The sequence below is a fragment of the Anarhichas minor genome, unplaced genomic scaffold, assembly GCF_050575085.1.
Source record: "Anarhichas minor isolate MPS153535 unplaced genomic scaffold, ASM5057508v1 ptg000040l, whole genome shotgun sequence".
NCBI classification, from domain to species: Eukaryota; Metazoa; Chordata; class Actinopteri; order Perciformes; family Anarhichadidae; genus Anarhichas; species Anarhichas minor.
The window spans coordinates 9,931,152-9,944,461 of NW_027466486.1; the positions used below are offsets into that span (position 1 = coordinate 9,931,152).

At 44.7% G+C, this 13,310-nt stretch overlaps 2 protein-coding genes across 2 annotated transcripts; one reads left to right on the forward strand and one right to left on the reverse strand.

The window, feature by feature from the left end:
* Window positions 1-822: 822 nt before the first annotated feature.
* Window positions 823-7,755, forward strand: dlst (dihydrolipoamide S-succinyltransferase). Its single transcript, XM_076108166.1, has 15 exons — window positions 823-946; window positions 1,806-1,839; window positions 1,948-1,987; window positions 2,841-2,902; window positions 3,015-3,089; window positions 3,226-3,281; window positions 3,607-3,715; window positions 3,818-3,985; window positions 4,155-4,240; window positions 4,349-4,446; window positions 5,764-5,894; window positions 6,317-6,390; window positions 6,496-6,579; window positions 6,695-6,862; window positions 7,098-7,755. Exons 1-15 carry the CDS (start codon window positions 884-886, stop codon window positions 7,230-7,232), a joined length of 1,383 nt encoding a protein of 460 aa, XP_075964281.1. The 5' UTR covers window positions 823-883; the 3' UTR covers window positions 7,233-7,755.
* A 647-nt stretch (window positions 7,756-8,402) lies between these two features.
* On the reverse strand, window positions 8,403-12,886 carry rps6kl1 (ribosomal protein S6 kinase-like 1). Its single transcript, XM_076108101.1, has 10 exons — window positions 12,751-12,886; window positions 12,295-12,419; window positions 11,702-11,794; window positions 11,557-11,604; window positions 10,955-11,087; window positions 9,416-10,840; window positions 9,241-9,330; window positions 8,966-9,048; window positions 8,740-8,835; window positions 8,403-8,640 (listed from the first exon to the last, which is right to left on the reverse strand). Exons 1-10 carry the CDS (start codon window positions 12,884-12,886, stop codon window positions 8,530-8,532), a joined length of 2,340 nt encoding a protein of 779 aa, XP_075964216.1. The 3' UTR covers window positions 8,403-8,529.
* Window positions 12,887-13,310: the final 424 nt, after the last annotated feature.

A 13,310-nucleotide genomic window follows, 5' to 3' on the forward strand; every position in this document is an offset into this window, starting at 1 on the left:
TTATTAGTCACACTTCTAAAGAGCTGCAGCTTAACCACGGTTCCCACAGACAGAGTGAGGGGACGGGACCTTACCTGTTGCGCCGGGACGTGCTGCCGAGCGGATGGCCTTCGCAGACTGTGAGTTGGGCAGTAGCAGAGGAGAGTCGGAGGCATCAGACAGAGCTGGGGCGTGGCCATGCGAAAGCAACGAGGTGGACGCACATCACCCACATAATGCCAAGAGGAGGAACAATGTAGCAACGTGTTGGAGTGATAGTCTACTCATTGTGGTTGAAAGGTGGGTTTTAAAAACTGATAGATTGAAGCCTACTGAATTACCAAAAATAACAATTGCAGAGGCTATTAGGAAATGTATTAGGCCAATAATTCTGATTGTCACTTTTAACTGGACAATCTATGCATACAAGATGTAGGCCTACATAAATCAATATGACTAATCTGTTGCGATCCTTAAATCAGTCAATTTAGTTTTATTTGTCTCCAAAGGGCAATTTGCGGCCCAGCAATGAAACAGACACAACATAAACACATTACATTACATCTTTGAAGGTAATGACCTAAACCTACTCAAAGATTAGTTGTGTCATTTGAAACATATATTTTATTCTGTTTATATATTGTTATCCCTCATGCATTGCCTTCTCGTATCTTATATAATATCTGTGCTATTCTATTATATTCGCTGTAAAGGTGGATGAAGACTTTATTTGGAGATAATTTTTCAGTGGCCACTTTTTAATAAAGTTGTCTGGAGGGATTCAGAGGGGACGACCCCCCCACTCGGACCACTTGGTTTATCCCACACTACTTCCTCGCTTCTTCCGGCTTGTTGCTGTGACCGGAGATCCCTTCCGCTGACAGGCTGCTGTCACACGGCCACCATGTTATCCCATTCCCGGTGTCTCACCAGGAATTTCGGCCGTTCCCTCTCTGCCATCCGCCAGGTAGGCAACAAGCAAGTAGCACGTTGTCCTTGCAACTCGCGACAGGACTTCCTCGCTGCCTTCGGCTGCGTGCGAGGGATCTGCCGCGCTGTGCACAGCTCTGTGAGAGCTAGCATTAGCATTAGCTGGAGGCCACGGCCAAGGACAGTAGGACACTTTCCTCCACAAGTGTTCAAGTTAAAAGCAGTGCCCTCTGTGTGGGGTTGGCCTCGCTTTTTGAAGTGCTTGTTAAAAGTGTTTGACCCAAAGCAGAAAGTATATTGTTCATGTTCAGTTAACGCAAACTTATCCAATAGTATAGCTGTGAAGAACGTGCTAGCCACACTAAGCTAAATGAACGGGTAGGTAGGCTAGGTGCTGTTAGCTGTCATGTTGAGGTCATATTGTGGTTTATGAGGAAAACAAACAACGACCGTTTTAGCGAACTTAATGGAAGTAATATGATGTGTTTTTCGTTGCGAGTGTAACGTTATGCCGCTACATTAGTAGCAAAGTCAGCAATGTCAAAGGTCAGTAAAGTTCTGGTTAGTATCTTCAGTTAGTTGTCAGTTTGTCAGTCACATTAACGTTAGATCACTAAGCTTTAATGCATTTGCTGGTGCATATCTACTGCAAAAGCATAAAAGCCACCGGTGTGCGGGGTAAATGTATTGATCATGAGTAAAGGGACCTTTGACCGACAGCACTGACTTATCTCCCTGTGTTTGACTGCATTCATGCACCCTCCCGATTGTTATGTATTATCACTGTTAGACATAGTTATTGACCTTGGTGTCAATGTTCCAGACATTGAGTTATTTTTCTGCACATTACTTCATATTGAAGACGTTTTGTAATCCTTCACTGTATCTTGTCACAGGGGAATAATGCATTAGCTCGTCGGGCCGCATCAGGTATGTGTTGTCACTGTTCAAGCGTGAAGTCTTTAAATCTCAATCTGTGCTCTGGGATCGTCCCGCTGCAAAGAAGTTAACACATTGTCCATGTCAATTTTCTTACAGCTCTATCAGCCAGCCATGCTATCACTTTGAACAACAATGTGTAAGTACATTAACTCATTGTGAAAAGTGTGTGCATATGTATTCTCCCCAAAGTAAGATCTGTTACTACACATAATTAGTTAGATTGAGTCCAGCTGTGTGCAATCCAAGTGTCAAATGATCTCAGTATATGTACACACACCTGCTCTAAGCGAGCGGCACCATGAAGACCAAGGAGTTCTCCCAACAGGTCAGCGACAAAGTTCTGCAGAAATACAGGTCAGGGTTGGTTTGTACAAAATCTGAGACAGCGCACCACTAAATTTGTTATTTCAAAAAGAAAATAATAAGACACACCACAACAAACCTGCTGAGAGAGGGTCACCCACCAAACTCACGGACCAGGCAGTGAGGGCTTTAATCAGAGATGCAACAAAGAGACTAAAGACGACCCTGACGGAGCTGGAAAGCTCCACAGCAAAGACTGGAGTGTCTGTCCATTGGACCACTTTAAGCTGAACTCTCCACAGAGCTGAGAAGAGCTTTATGGTAGAGGGGCCAGAAAATAGCCATTGCTTAAAGAAATAACAAACCTCTTCCTTTTGGTGGTGTCCAAATGTGTTTTGTTCTTTATTCTTTCCCTTTATGTTGAGGGGCCTTTCCACGTTGTAATAAGTGATTTAATTGGTGCTCCGTTGGATGTTTTAAAGTTTCATAACCCAAACCCTGACCTGTGTTTCTGCAGAACTTTGTCCCTGACCTGTTTTGGTTCAATACACATGAGCCAAATCTGGATCAGTCATGTTTGTGGACTCTTGGGTGATAGATTGAGTTAATTTAGGGATTTTTATTACTTGTCTGATTTGATATTTTGTCTTTATCGTTTTTTTGTTTTTGTTTTTGTTTTCCTTCAGAAAATCTGATCCCCGGTCCAGCGTCTTCCAAATCCAGTACTTCAGGACGTCTGTAGCCCACAGTATGTTTCAGCCTGCGTGCCTTTCATTTTTGCACTTATCTGAATATGAAGCGCGACCACCCATGTGTGGATTGAAGAAATCCACATTATTTGACTTAACTTTGTTCTCCAGGAGATGAAGTTGTCACAGTCAACACCCCGGCGTTTGCAGAATCTGTATCAGAGGGGGACGTGAGGTGGGAGAAAGGTAACTCTTTATGCTAATTAGCATGAGCTGCTTCTCTTCTGACCCTGTTAAGGATAAGTGGTTACAGATGATGCCAAACTAAACAAAAGGGAGTCAGTTTGCACTCAGATGCTAATATATAGCTTTTTACTTACAGCTGTTGGAGACACTGTCAAGGAGGATGAGGTGGTGTGCGAAATTGAGACTGACAAGGTAATACAAAGTAAATGTCATGCAAATTCACCATGTTAAATACCCTGTAAAAATGTATATTTATTGGTGCTTGTGTGACAGACAGAAAAAGGGCAAATCATTACTGAATTTTACTGTTAATCTTTTTATTATAATTTGATCATTTGATCATTTCTAAAACTGTAACAAAGACATTGAACTTGTGGTGATATTGAGTTTACACTTAAATCAATGCATGCAGTCATTGTTTAGGCACCAGGCAAATTTAGAAAATATACGAGAACTATTTACATTTCTTTTTTTAACATGCGTTTATTTTGATCCTGCTTCTTGTTGCTGCCGTTAGACGTCGGTGCAGGTTCCCGCTCCTGCTGCTGGGGTGATCGAGGAGCTTTTGGTCGCTGACGGAGGGAGGGTCGAGCCAGGAACTGCGCTCTTTAAGCTTCGAAAAGGAGGTCTCAAATATTGTGTTTTTACCATATTGATACAAAGTAGTAATATTAAGATAATATTCTTAAACTCCGTCATATCCTCACTGATCACCTCTGTGTCTTTAGCTGGTGCTCCCAAAGCTGCAGAAGCTCCAAAAGCCGAGGCCCCGGCCGCTGCCGCCCCTCCACCACCTTCTGCTACTCCCCCTCCTCCCCCCTCAGCTGTGGGCCCCATTCCCACCACTATGCCCCCTGTGCCACCTGTGCCAGCACATGCTATGGATACCAAACCAGGTTAGTCGTCATGAGACAGACGGTCTGTGTCATGTGAGAAGTGTTTTGCGTGACATCTGTGCTCTTGACCTCCAGCTTACGTGATTAATCATCGTAGGCCGGGGCTTTCACCAGCCCCACTGAACCGAAGTCTAGAGATACGAACGGCTTCTTTATGTCTTTCTCATAGTTTCCGCCATCAAGCCCACCGCCGCTCCCACCGCACCAGCGGCTCAAGCTGAGGGAGGAGCTAAAGGAGCCAGGACCGAGAGCAGGGTAGAGCGCAAACATCACCACGACACCTAAAACAACATTGAAGAGTTTTAGATTTGTTTGAGTTAGGAGCCGTTTACTGAATCTGACAATTCTTGTTTTTCGTTTTAGGTGAAGATGAACCGCATGAGGCTTAGAATTGCCCAGCGACTGAAGGAAGCCCAAAACACCTGCGCTATGTTGACTACGTTTAATGAGGTCGACATGAGGTAGGAAATTCAGAATTAGTTGACATACATTATTAAGAGCTCGATGCTATTTTAGATGTGAAATGTTCTCCGCTGCATCAACACGTACAAAGTGAAGGAAACAAGACGGCCCTCATAGAGTGTAGGGGTCCAAATGTGTTTAAATGGCTATGAACATGTTTTGTAAGCAGTAAACATGCTGTGTGTTAAAGGCCTGAGCAACACTTGCACAAATGGTTATGGATTGGAAACTGCCAAAGAGGAAAAGCTTTTTGAAACCCGATATCCTCTTAAACACTGGAATGTAAATATTTGGTCGTAATGCCATCTAAAACGAAGATAAGAATTGTTAAAACGGGTTTTATTAATTTACAAGGAAATGTTATTGTCTGCACTTGCCCCCTGTGCTGAAGAGGACACTTTGAGGATTTCTTTTCCCCGCAAATGTGCGGTGTCGGCTTTCGGCTATTCAGGGTTTTCTATGTATCCTAATTAGATTGACATTGACGGTCTGGAGGAAGACTTCCCATGCTCGGGCTCATCTGGAGCCGAAGGAGCTAGTCAGAGCAGGAGGCTGGAGCATCTGTAGGGGCCCACAGAGACCTGCGCTCTGAGTGGAAGAGCGGCCTCAACCGATATGGGCTTTTATGACAGCCCAATAAGATTTACAGGCTCTAGAAAGTGAAGATTTTTATCGCTTCTTCTCTCCTTTCTCGGAGAGTCTGTGTCTTGGGAGGGGCTAATTATGTTAGCGGAGAAACCCTAGAGCTCCAACAGGGTTAGAGACAGGAAAACAAACAATTAAAAAGAGAGATACACGAGAAAAATGAGCAACGATGAAACGATTAGAGGGCCAATTTCAATAGCTTTAATTCAGCACGATCCGTAACAGCATTCTTTTATAGCCATAAAAAGGCTTACTGCTGTTTGTTCTTTTGTGACCTGTATCTTTCATAACATGGTTACAATATATGAAAAACTATTTTCATGAATGCCATAAATGTTTTTCAATGATTATTCATAAAAACATTTGTTTGACAAAGCGGTAACCAGCTCGGTTCATCTGTCCGCAGCTTTAGTCTCACATTATTGGCCTATTGAATTTCAGTGATTCACCGGATTTACAGACAGTCATTCTTTAATAATTACTCCAATAAGCACCTCTGTACCTCCCATGTTTTGTATGAATGTGTATTACAATCCCCAAATCTTGCTAGTCTTTTAGCCCCACTCATTTTCTTTTTCCTTTTCAAAATGTCCTTAATTTTCAAAACCTTCAAAGTTCAGTATCCTAACATTGATGTTGATCTCTGCATTTTTTCTTCTATTTCCTTGCAGCAACATCTCAGAGATGAGGAAGACTTACAAAGATGCCTTCCTGAAAAAGCACAACATCAAGCTGGGCTTCATGTCTGCGTTCGTGAAGGCTGCTGCCCACGCGCTGGCTGACCAACCTGCTGTCAACGCCGGTACAGACCCCGACCTGCTGAGAAGAGTCACTTTGTGGTGCCAGTTTGAAACTAGTTCCCCGTTTGTCTTTTGCACGCATGGGTACAAGTCACTGCAAGAGTCTGCGGTGTGGTGAAGACAAGGATTTAAGTTTCACTATATTTCACTGCTAAACCTCAAAACCAACACAGACTTATTTACTGCCTTTAGACCACCCTGACCTATTTAGATCGACCACACTGAAGAACCAATCGCTGGCTTTTTACAAATCTAAAATGCTCTGTGGGTTTCATCTTCCACAGCTATTTGGTTGCACGTAGCAGAAAATGGCACACGTGAAAATGAAATGAATCTTGGGTGGAACCGTGGTGAAGATTTACAGTTTTAACCTGTTTACATGTTTCTTCCGTGTTCAATGTTTACACTTTCTTTATGTTTTCAGTAATTGACGACACGACCAAAGAGATTGTGTACAGGGACTACGTGGACATCAGTGTGGCTGTGGCAACGCCGAAGGTGAGACGAGTGCATTATGTCGTAACGCTAAATGTAAAGTGCTTCATGGCCCACTTGTCTCTAATGTGAAGGGCAGAACATTCAGTCCGATAACTTCTCTCTCAGGGTCTGGTGGTTCCTGTAATCCGAAGCGTGGAGGGAATGAATTTTACTGACATTGAGAAGGCCATCAATTTGTTGGGAGAAAAGGTAATACTTCATAGTGTATGGTATGACACGTTTAGAGTCGTGTTTGTAGTTCATTCTTCCTTTCTTCGCTGCTATCTGGAGATTTCCTCATTATGTGATCGATGTGTGTCCGTAGGCCCGTAAGAACGAGCTGGCTGTTGAGGACATGGACGGAGGAACGTTTACCATCAGTAACGGCGGCGTGTTTGGGTCCATGTTCGGCACGCCTATAATCAATCCACCACAGTCTGCTATTTTAGGCATGCATGGCATCTTTGACAGGCCCGTGGCAATCGGTGGCAAGGTTTGTGTGCTCGATGTAAAACATGCAAATACACAAAATAATGTCCTGTATTTAGCAATGGAGCGGTCCCACATGGAAAATGAATAAAGTAACCTCAGTATATCAAAGAATAATTTAATTAATACATTTTCTGTTTTTAATTCTAAAAAGGGGGAAATCTCTGTCATACATTACAGCTCTGTTTGCCAATTCATTATGAAGTATTCACTCGCGTGACTCATTTCCTCTCGTTTAGGTGGAGATCCGTCCCATGATGTATGTCGCCCTGACGTACGACCATCGTCTGATCGACGGGAGAGAGGCCGTCCTTTTCCTGCGCAAGATCAAGTCTGTGGTGGAGGACCCCAGGGTGCTGCTCCTTGACATGTGAACCCTTGTGCACTCCAGGCCCAACCAAACCAACCATCCCACACAAACGGGGGCTGCACCCACCCGATGAAGACGTAACTGCAGTTGATGTATTGTTGTATTGGTTAACTAGAAAACAGTTGAGTTATGCATTGGACATTTGTAAGGCTGGCAGTGATAACAGGGTCAGTGCTGCTGTGGGAACATGCTGGTGTCTGTGGTGCTGGTCTCTAGATCAATAAATATATATATTCTATTACTCATATGCACCATGTGTCATTTTGAGATTTGAGACATTGTGAGAGGAATGACCAACATGAAGGTAAACTGCGTAGTATCATTTCATTATTTAGGTTGAGAGAAGAACAATGAACACATGTTGGGCCAGAAACCAAGAAACACTGTTCTGAAAATGTCCAAAGTGAAGAAATCTTTTGAGGATTTATGCCACCTGTTTCACAAAACAATGAACACATGCTGTGTAAGAAAGACTATTTAAGAAAAAAGAAAGTTTTAAACAATAAAACTTGCAATACTGGACTATAGCTTCTGTGTTGGATTTTTTTGTGTGCTTTCATATTGACAGTGTAGCACAGATCGTTCATCCACTGATACTGCACAGATGGGTGCTGGATTAAAATACGAACCACCATTAAGTTAGTTAAAGCTTACTAAGGTGTTATAGGTGATGTTCACTGCTTATCATGCAGTACACCTGGAATGGAAGCATTTATTTAGTTTCTCATTTATTCAGGGTTTCCTTTAACTTGTCACCAGTCTGTAAGTGGGTTGTGGAATATTGTTTAATAAGATTGTTAAAAGTCCCATGCTACAGAGAGAAACTTAAAATGGTCTTTGTGTCCCTTGCTTAGTCTATAGACCAATTGCGCACAAAGGGTGAAAACAGGTAACAATTTATTCCCTGATGTTTTTTTTGTTTGTTTTTTTTACAGTATTTAATGGTGGACAGTCCAAACATTTGTAATTGTCAGAATTTACTCTAATATGGAGTCAGTTTTCATGCATGGTGACAATATGCATGGATACTATAAAATTGAAATATACCAAAATGGCATCAAAGGTACCTTAAATTGCAATCATACGAGTCTCGGCAGCAAAGTAATAAATTAATTTCATGTTTTGGAAGTGACATGGTTCACCTGTTATGGTCATGTTTCACTTTTTATTGTCATTTTTTGTCTTTGGGGAAACAAAGGGAACAAGGATCCAGTGCTGCGTCCATTCTGGCCACACGAGGAGTCGGTGTTCAACTCCTCCGATGCAGAACAGAGGGATCAGAGGTGACGCAGCTGCACCTGCTAGCAGCTCAAAGCTTTCCACGAGACACTGCTGAAGAAGGGATGACACTTGATGTCACTCACGCCTCCGCCTCCAGAACCCAAGCGATAGCCGGCATCAAACTGAAGCAACTGTGAAATAATGCACAATGGAGAGTGTAAGATTAAATCACACAGTCTGTGTGTGTTGCAATTGAGCATAATATTTAAAACAGAAGCCTCAAATCTAACCTCTGTTAGTAGAGACGCAGCTGCCGCACTCAGGTGGTTGGGGATGATCAGCTGGGTGTGAGAATGGATTCCTGCTGGGTGGAGCTGCCACAGTGGCTGGAGGCACAGTGGACAGAGTGTGTGAGACAAACCTTGACCCGATGCCACAGTGTGCAGGAATGGTGCAAAATGACAAAGTTGCAGACTTAACTCTGTCGGTCTACGTGCTTGTAGATCCTTCACTTACCATTCCTGTTAAGAGTTCGAACAACAAAGCCCCAAGGCTCCACCAATCACAGGCCTCCGTAACCCTGGACACACCACCGATTTCTGTCAGCATACAACGAGCTGAGTTTAGTTGTGTTTAAACAGAACATTTATTGTCTCCATATTCCCATGCAATGCGCAGAACTCGACCTCTTCTTCAGTGTAAAGTGGCCTCGACTTAATCTTGCCACTAGGTGGCAGATTACACCAGGGAACAAGCACTGGTTTCAGCTTGCAGTAATGCATAATGTTTACCTGGAGCACAGTACATCTGTTCCATGGCTTTGGAGCTGATCTCTGACTGAACCTCACTCCACTGTCCGAAAAAGGTCAGACACACCTTTCCTGTGAAAACATTGCATTTTGATCAAAAATCTAAAGTACTGCAGTTTCCCACATGCAATCCTTCACAGGTATTTGATGAACTCACCGTTGCTGGTGAGCAGAACATTTCTAGGGTTGAGGTCCCGACACAGGATGCCTTGCTGATGTAGACTCTCCAGGGCCAGCAGAATCTGAGCCCCCCAGACACGCACCTCTGCCCCTGGAAGCCCCCAGCAGGTCGGCTTGGCCTTACCTGTAGACCTGGAGGACTTCATGGGGAACCGAGGCAGGTGGCACCAGCCATCCACCTCTATGATCTCATCTTCTACCTGCCCCTCCGATCCTTCCGATTTAAGGAAATCATCCACATCCTCATCCCCCCTGTGGGCCGAGGCTCCAGTAGGGCTAGAGGAGAGCCAGCCCACAAACGATCGCTCTTTTCCCGATGCCACCTGCTCTCCAGGACACAGCAATTCGCAGGCCTCCTCCACACCGTCCCTTGTCTCGCTGGAGCGTGTTTCCCCTTTGTACTTCAACCCTGAGAGGGCCAAGGGGATCCCTGAAAATGCCCCCTGTTTCCCTGTAATGCTGTGGCAGCAGACGTCTGTGTCGTCTGAAAATACCGCTCTGTCCGTGCTCCTGATGACTACCATGCCGTTTCTCTCCTCTGTGGTGGGACTGCTGCCGTCTCTCTTTGAGTCCGTCACCACATCCGCAGAGTTTCCCGTCAAAACAGATCCTAGGTGTGAGCCATTGGTATCCCATGATGCCCTGCCACGGATCTGGGTTTGGCAATGGAGAGGAAGATGCAAAATGGCCGGGGATGAACTCAAACCATTGGTTTCAGTGGTTGGTGATCCCGCTTTTACAAATGAGGTCTGATTTGTATGAGCTGGTGTTTGTGCTAGTGTGCTATTGAAACGACTTCCGGTCACTGCATAGGGGTTCATTTGTACACAGTTATGTACTGGATCTGCCACTTTCCAAGCCACTTCAAACTCAGAGCTGCACTCTGTCAGTCCCAACGCAGCTTTATTTTTGTGGAGCTCTGACATGACATCGAGGGCTTGACTGACGCGAGAGCAAGAGAGAGGAAGAGCGGGCTGTACCTGAGTTACGCTGGAGTGCAAACACAAACTAGGAGCTGGTGGATGGATGCGGGCGTTGGCCTGTGTCCTCGCCGGGCCTGCATTCAGAGTTAGCCGATCGAGCTTGGTGTAAAATGATGCCGCGGAACGTGTGTTCTGCAGACAACCCGTCTCCTCGATGTAGGAGTGAGTCCCGCAGCTCTCCAGTCGCTGCTGAGTCTCATCCCATGAGGTGGGGAAGTCGGCGTCTGGGCTCTCGTCGCTTGATTTCTCTGGAATCACTCCTTCGCTCCCTCGGCTGTTGTGCTGGCAGTCTGTGCTGATTGTGGGTGAGGTGTAGCTGGTCTTCAGCTTGATGCTGGGTTGGCCAGACGTGAAGCACTCCGGGTGTTCCTTGGCCTTCTCGTTCCTCAGTTTGTGCAGCTTGGAGAAGAGCCTCCCACCTTGGACAATAGGGGAAGAAACACTAGATCAGACGTTGGAGCAAATTCACTTCTTAAAATCTGCCAAACATTGTCCCAACAGCACTGAGGACAGAGCAGTTGTCAACAGCTCACCTTTGACATGCTCAAGATGCAGGTACACGGCATCCTCGCTGACGTAATATCTTAGCAGCTTAACCATGTATGGCACCCCCTGAGGAATGATGGTTGGCTGATCCCTGCTCTCCCAGCTCGACTTGACCAGACTCTGCAAGAACATACACACACGCATAATGACTGGTCTTTTTAAAAAATGCATGTATTAATGTGAAAAAAACAGGGTACTTCATCAATTATTTATTCAATTTTAAATAAAAGTCACGCCTGGATTGTAACACGTCTGTTACCATGTCTCTCCGGTCACTGAAATTTGAGTTGCACTTGCACCGGCTAAAAGGGTGAGAGCTTTCAGGCAGATCAATGCTGGATAATACTCAGGGAGACAGGATGCAGAGAGCTCCCGTCAACTGGCCTGCCACAGTATATAAGTACCGGCTTTCTGCCCGGCAACAACCCCCAAAACATCTCCGCTTTCAGTGGATAGGCTATATGTAGACATATGGACCTGTCTTTAATTTAAATGTGTTATAACACAGAGGAAAGCACAATCACTGTTCTTCTCTGGACTGCATCCTTCGATGTAGTACTATACCCGTGGAAGGAAACTGAATACTCACCTTAACAACAAATGTCTCCTTGTTGACCATACTTTGGACAATCAGGACCTTTTGGAATTAAAACATAGTACAACATCAATGAGTGTCGATACACAAAGCCAACACTGATATAGAAACACAGAGGTAGTTAGTGTTACAGTCTTACCTTATCAGTCACTCCCACCACCTTACACATCTCCAGATCCTCCACAGGTGAACTCAAGTGTCTGATTGGACGGAATCTCAGGCTGCTGTAACCCTGGTGATGAAAGCCACACAGGATGTCAGCTACAGAACAATGAAGCACAAAGACCTTTTTGTTTCCACAGCGTCTGAGATGAATAAGTCTTGGTGTCAGACAGAAAGACACCGCATGTTTCATCTAATGTAAGAAGCAATAGAGGACGTGCTCTTTTGTGTCCTTCAATCAGAGGATCGGCGGTTCGATCCCCGCTCCGCTAGTCGCATGTCGATGTGTCCTTGAGCAAGACACTTAACCCCAAAATGACTCGCGTAGCTGTACCTACGGTGTATGAATGTGATAGAATGTGAATTGTAAGTCGCTTTGGATAAACTTACTGTAATGTAATGTAATCAACTCTCAAAGAGTACAAGCTAGGAATGCTTATTTATCCAGTGTCAGACTTATGTGAACAATAAAAACGCCTCAACCCTACGCTGGAATTACATTCAGAGCAAATGAGTGACAATAAGATTTACTTTTTGTAAATGGTAGTAAAGGAAGATATATTGTCTTACCCCTAAATGAGAGCTTCCCTTCCCCAGGTTGTCCTGCAGATGAGTTATGAAGATTTCTTCAGCTCTCTTCAGATATTGGGTTGTTTTCCTCTTCACAGCCTCCCGACGATCCTTGTTTGGGTCCACTGTAAAACAGTTAAGCTCTATTAGAAAAGAAAAACACTACAGCTGTGGACATTTCATAAACCTAACAGATAAGACCCTGTCCTGACTAAACCTCAGCCTTTATCTAGGATAATGATTGGTCACACGCAGCTTAATATTCACACTGTGGGTGGAAATCGTCTGGCCAGCAAGGAAATCTGTGTTTAACCTTTGGTTTGTTACTTCCTGTTTTTTATTCTGGACCATATGTTCCTATCACATGTCTCCTGCAAACACGCCCCTTCAAATTCCCCATTCACAGCATGACATGCCTTAAATACTTGTGTGAAAGACCAGATGTTGTCCACTTACGCTGAACCCCATTCAGCAGCAAGTCCACCCCGTTCTTATAGTAACTGAAGGCTGCCTCATAGTCCTCATTGACCTCGCTGTCCAGTGCCATGCGGATCTGCTTGGCCGCCTCCACCAGGTAATCTCTCTTTGCCATCGCTGCCTTGCTGTGGACCAGATGGACCTAAGCACAGCAGAGAAAGTTAGACAAGACTGTTGATCCAGCTGGACTTCATTCACACCTGGTAGAAAGTCATGGACACGCTGTCTTGTTCAATTAGAAACTGAAACTGACTCTTGAGTTGTGGTAAGTGAATCATTCTGCCACTTTTACGGAGTGTTCTTGGGACTCACCTTTGCTCCCCTGTCTTAGCAACAACAGGACACATCTCTGTCTGTTGTCACTCGGCTCGCCGTGCGTCTGCCCCCAGTGACTCCAAGGCTCAGGTCTTTGAGGCAAAGCATCGTCATCTGAGCGGGTGGAAACAAAGAGTTAACCTCCAGCACAGGAAGTGAGTACAAGCTTGTGTGCCTACTATTTCTGATGAATGGAAAGAAGCAGAGTTGCAAACGTCCAAGAT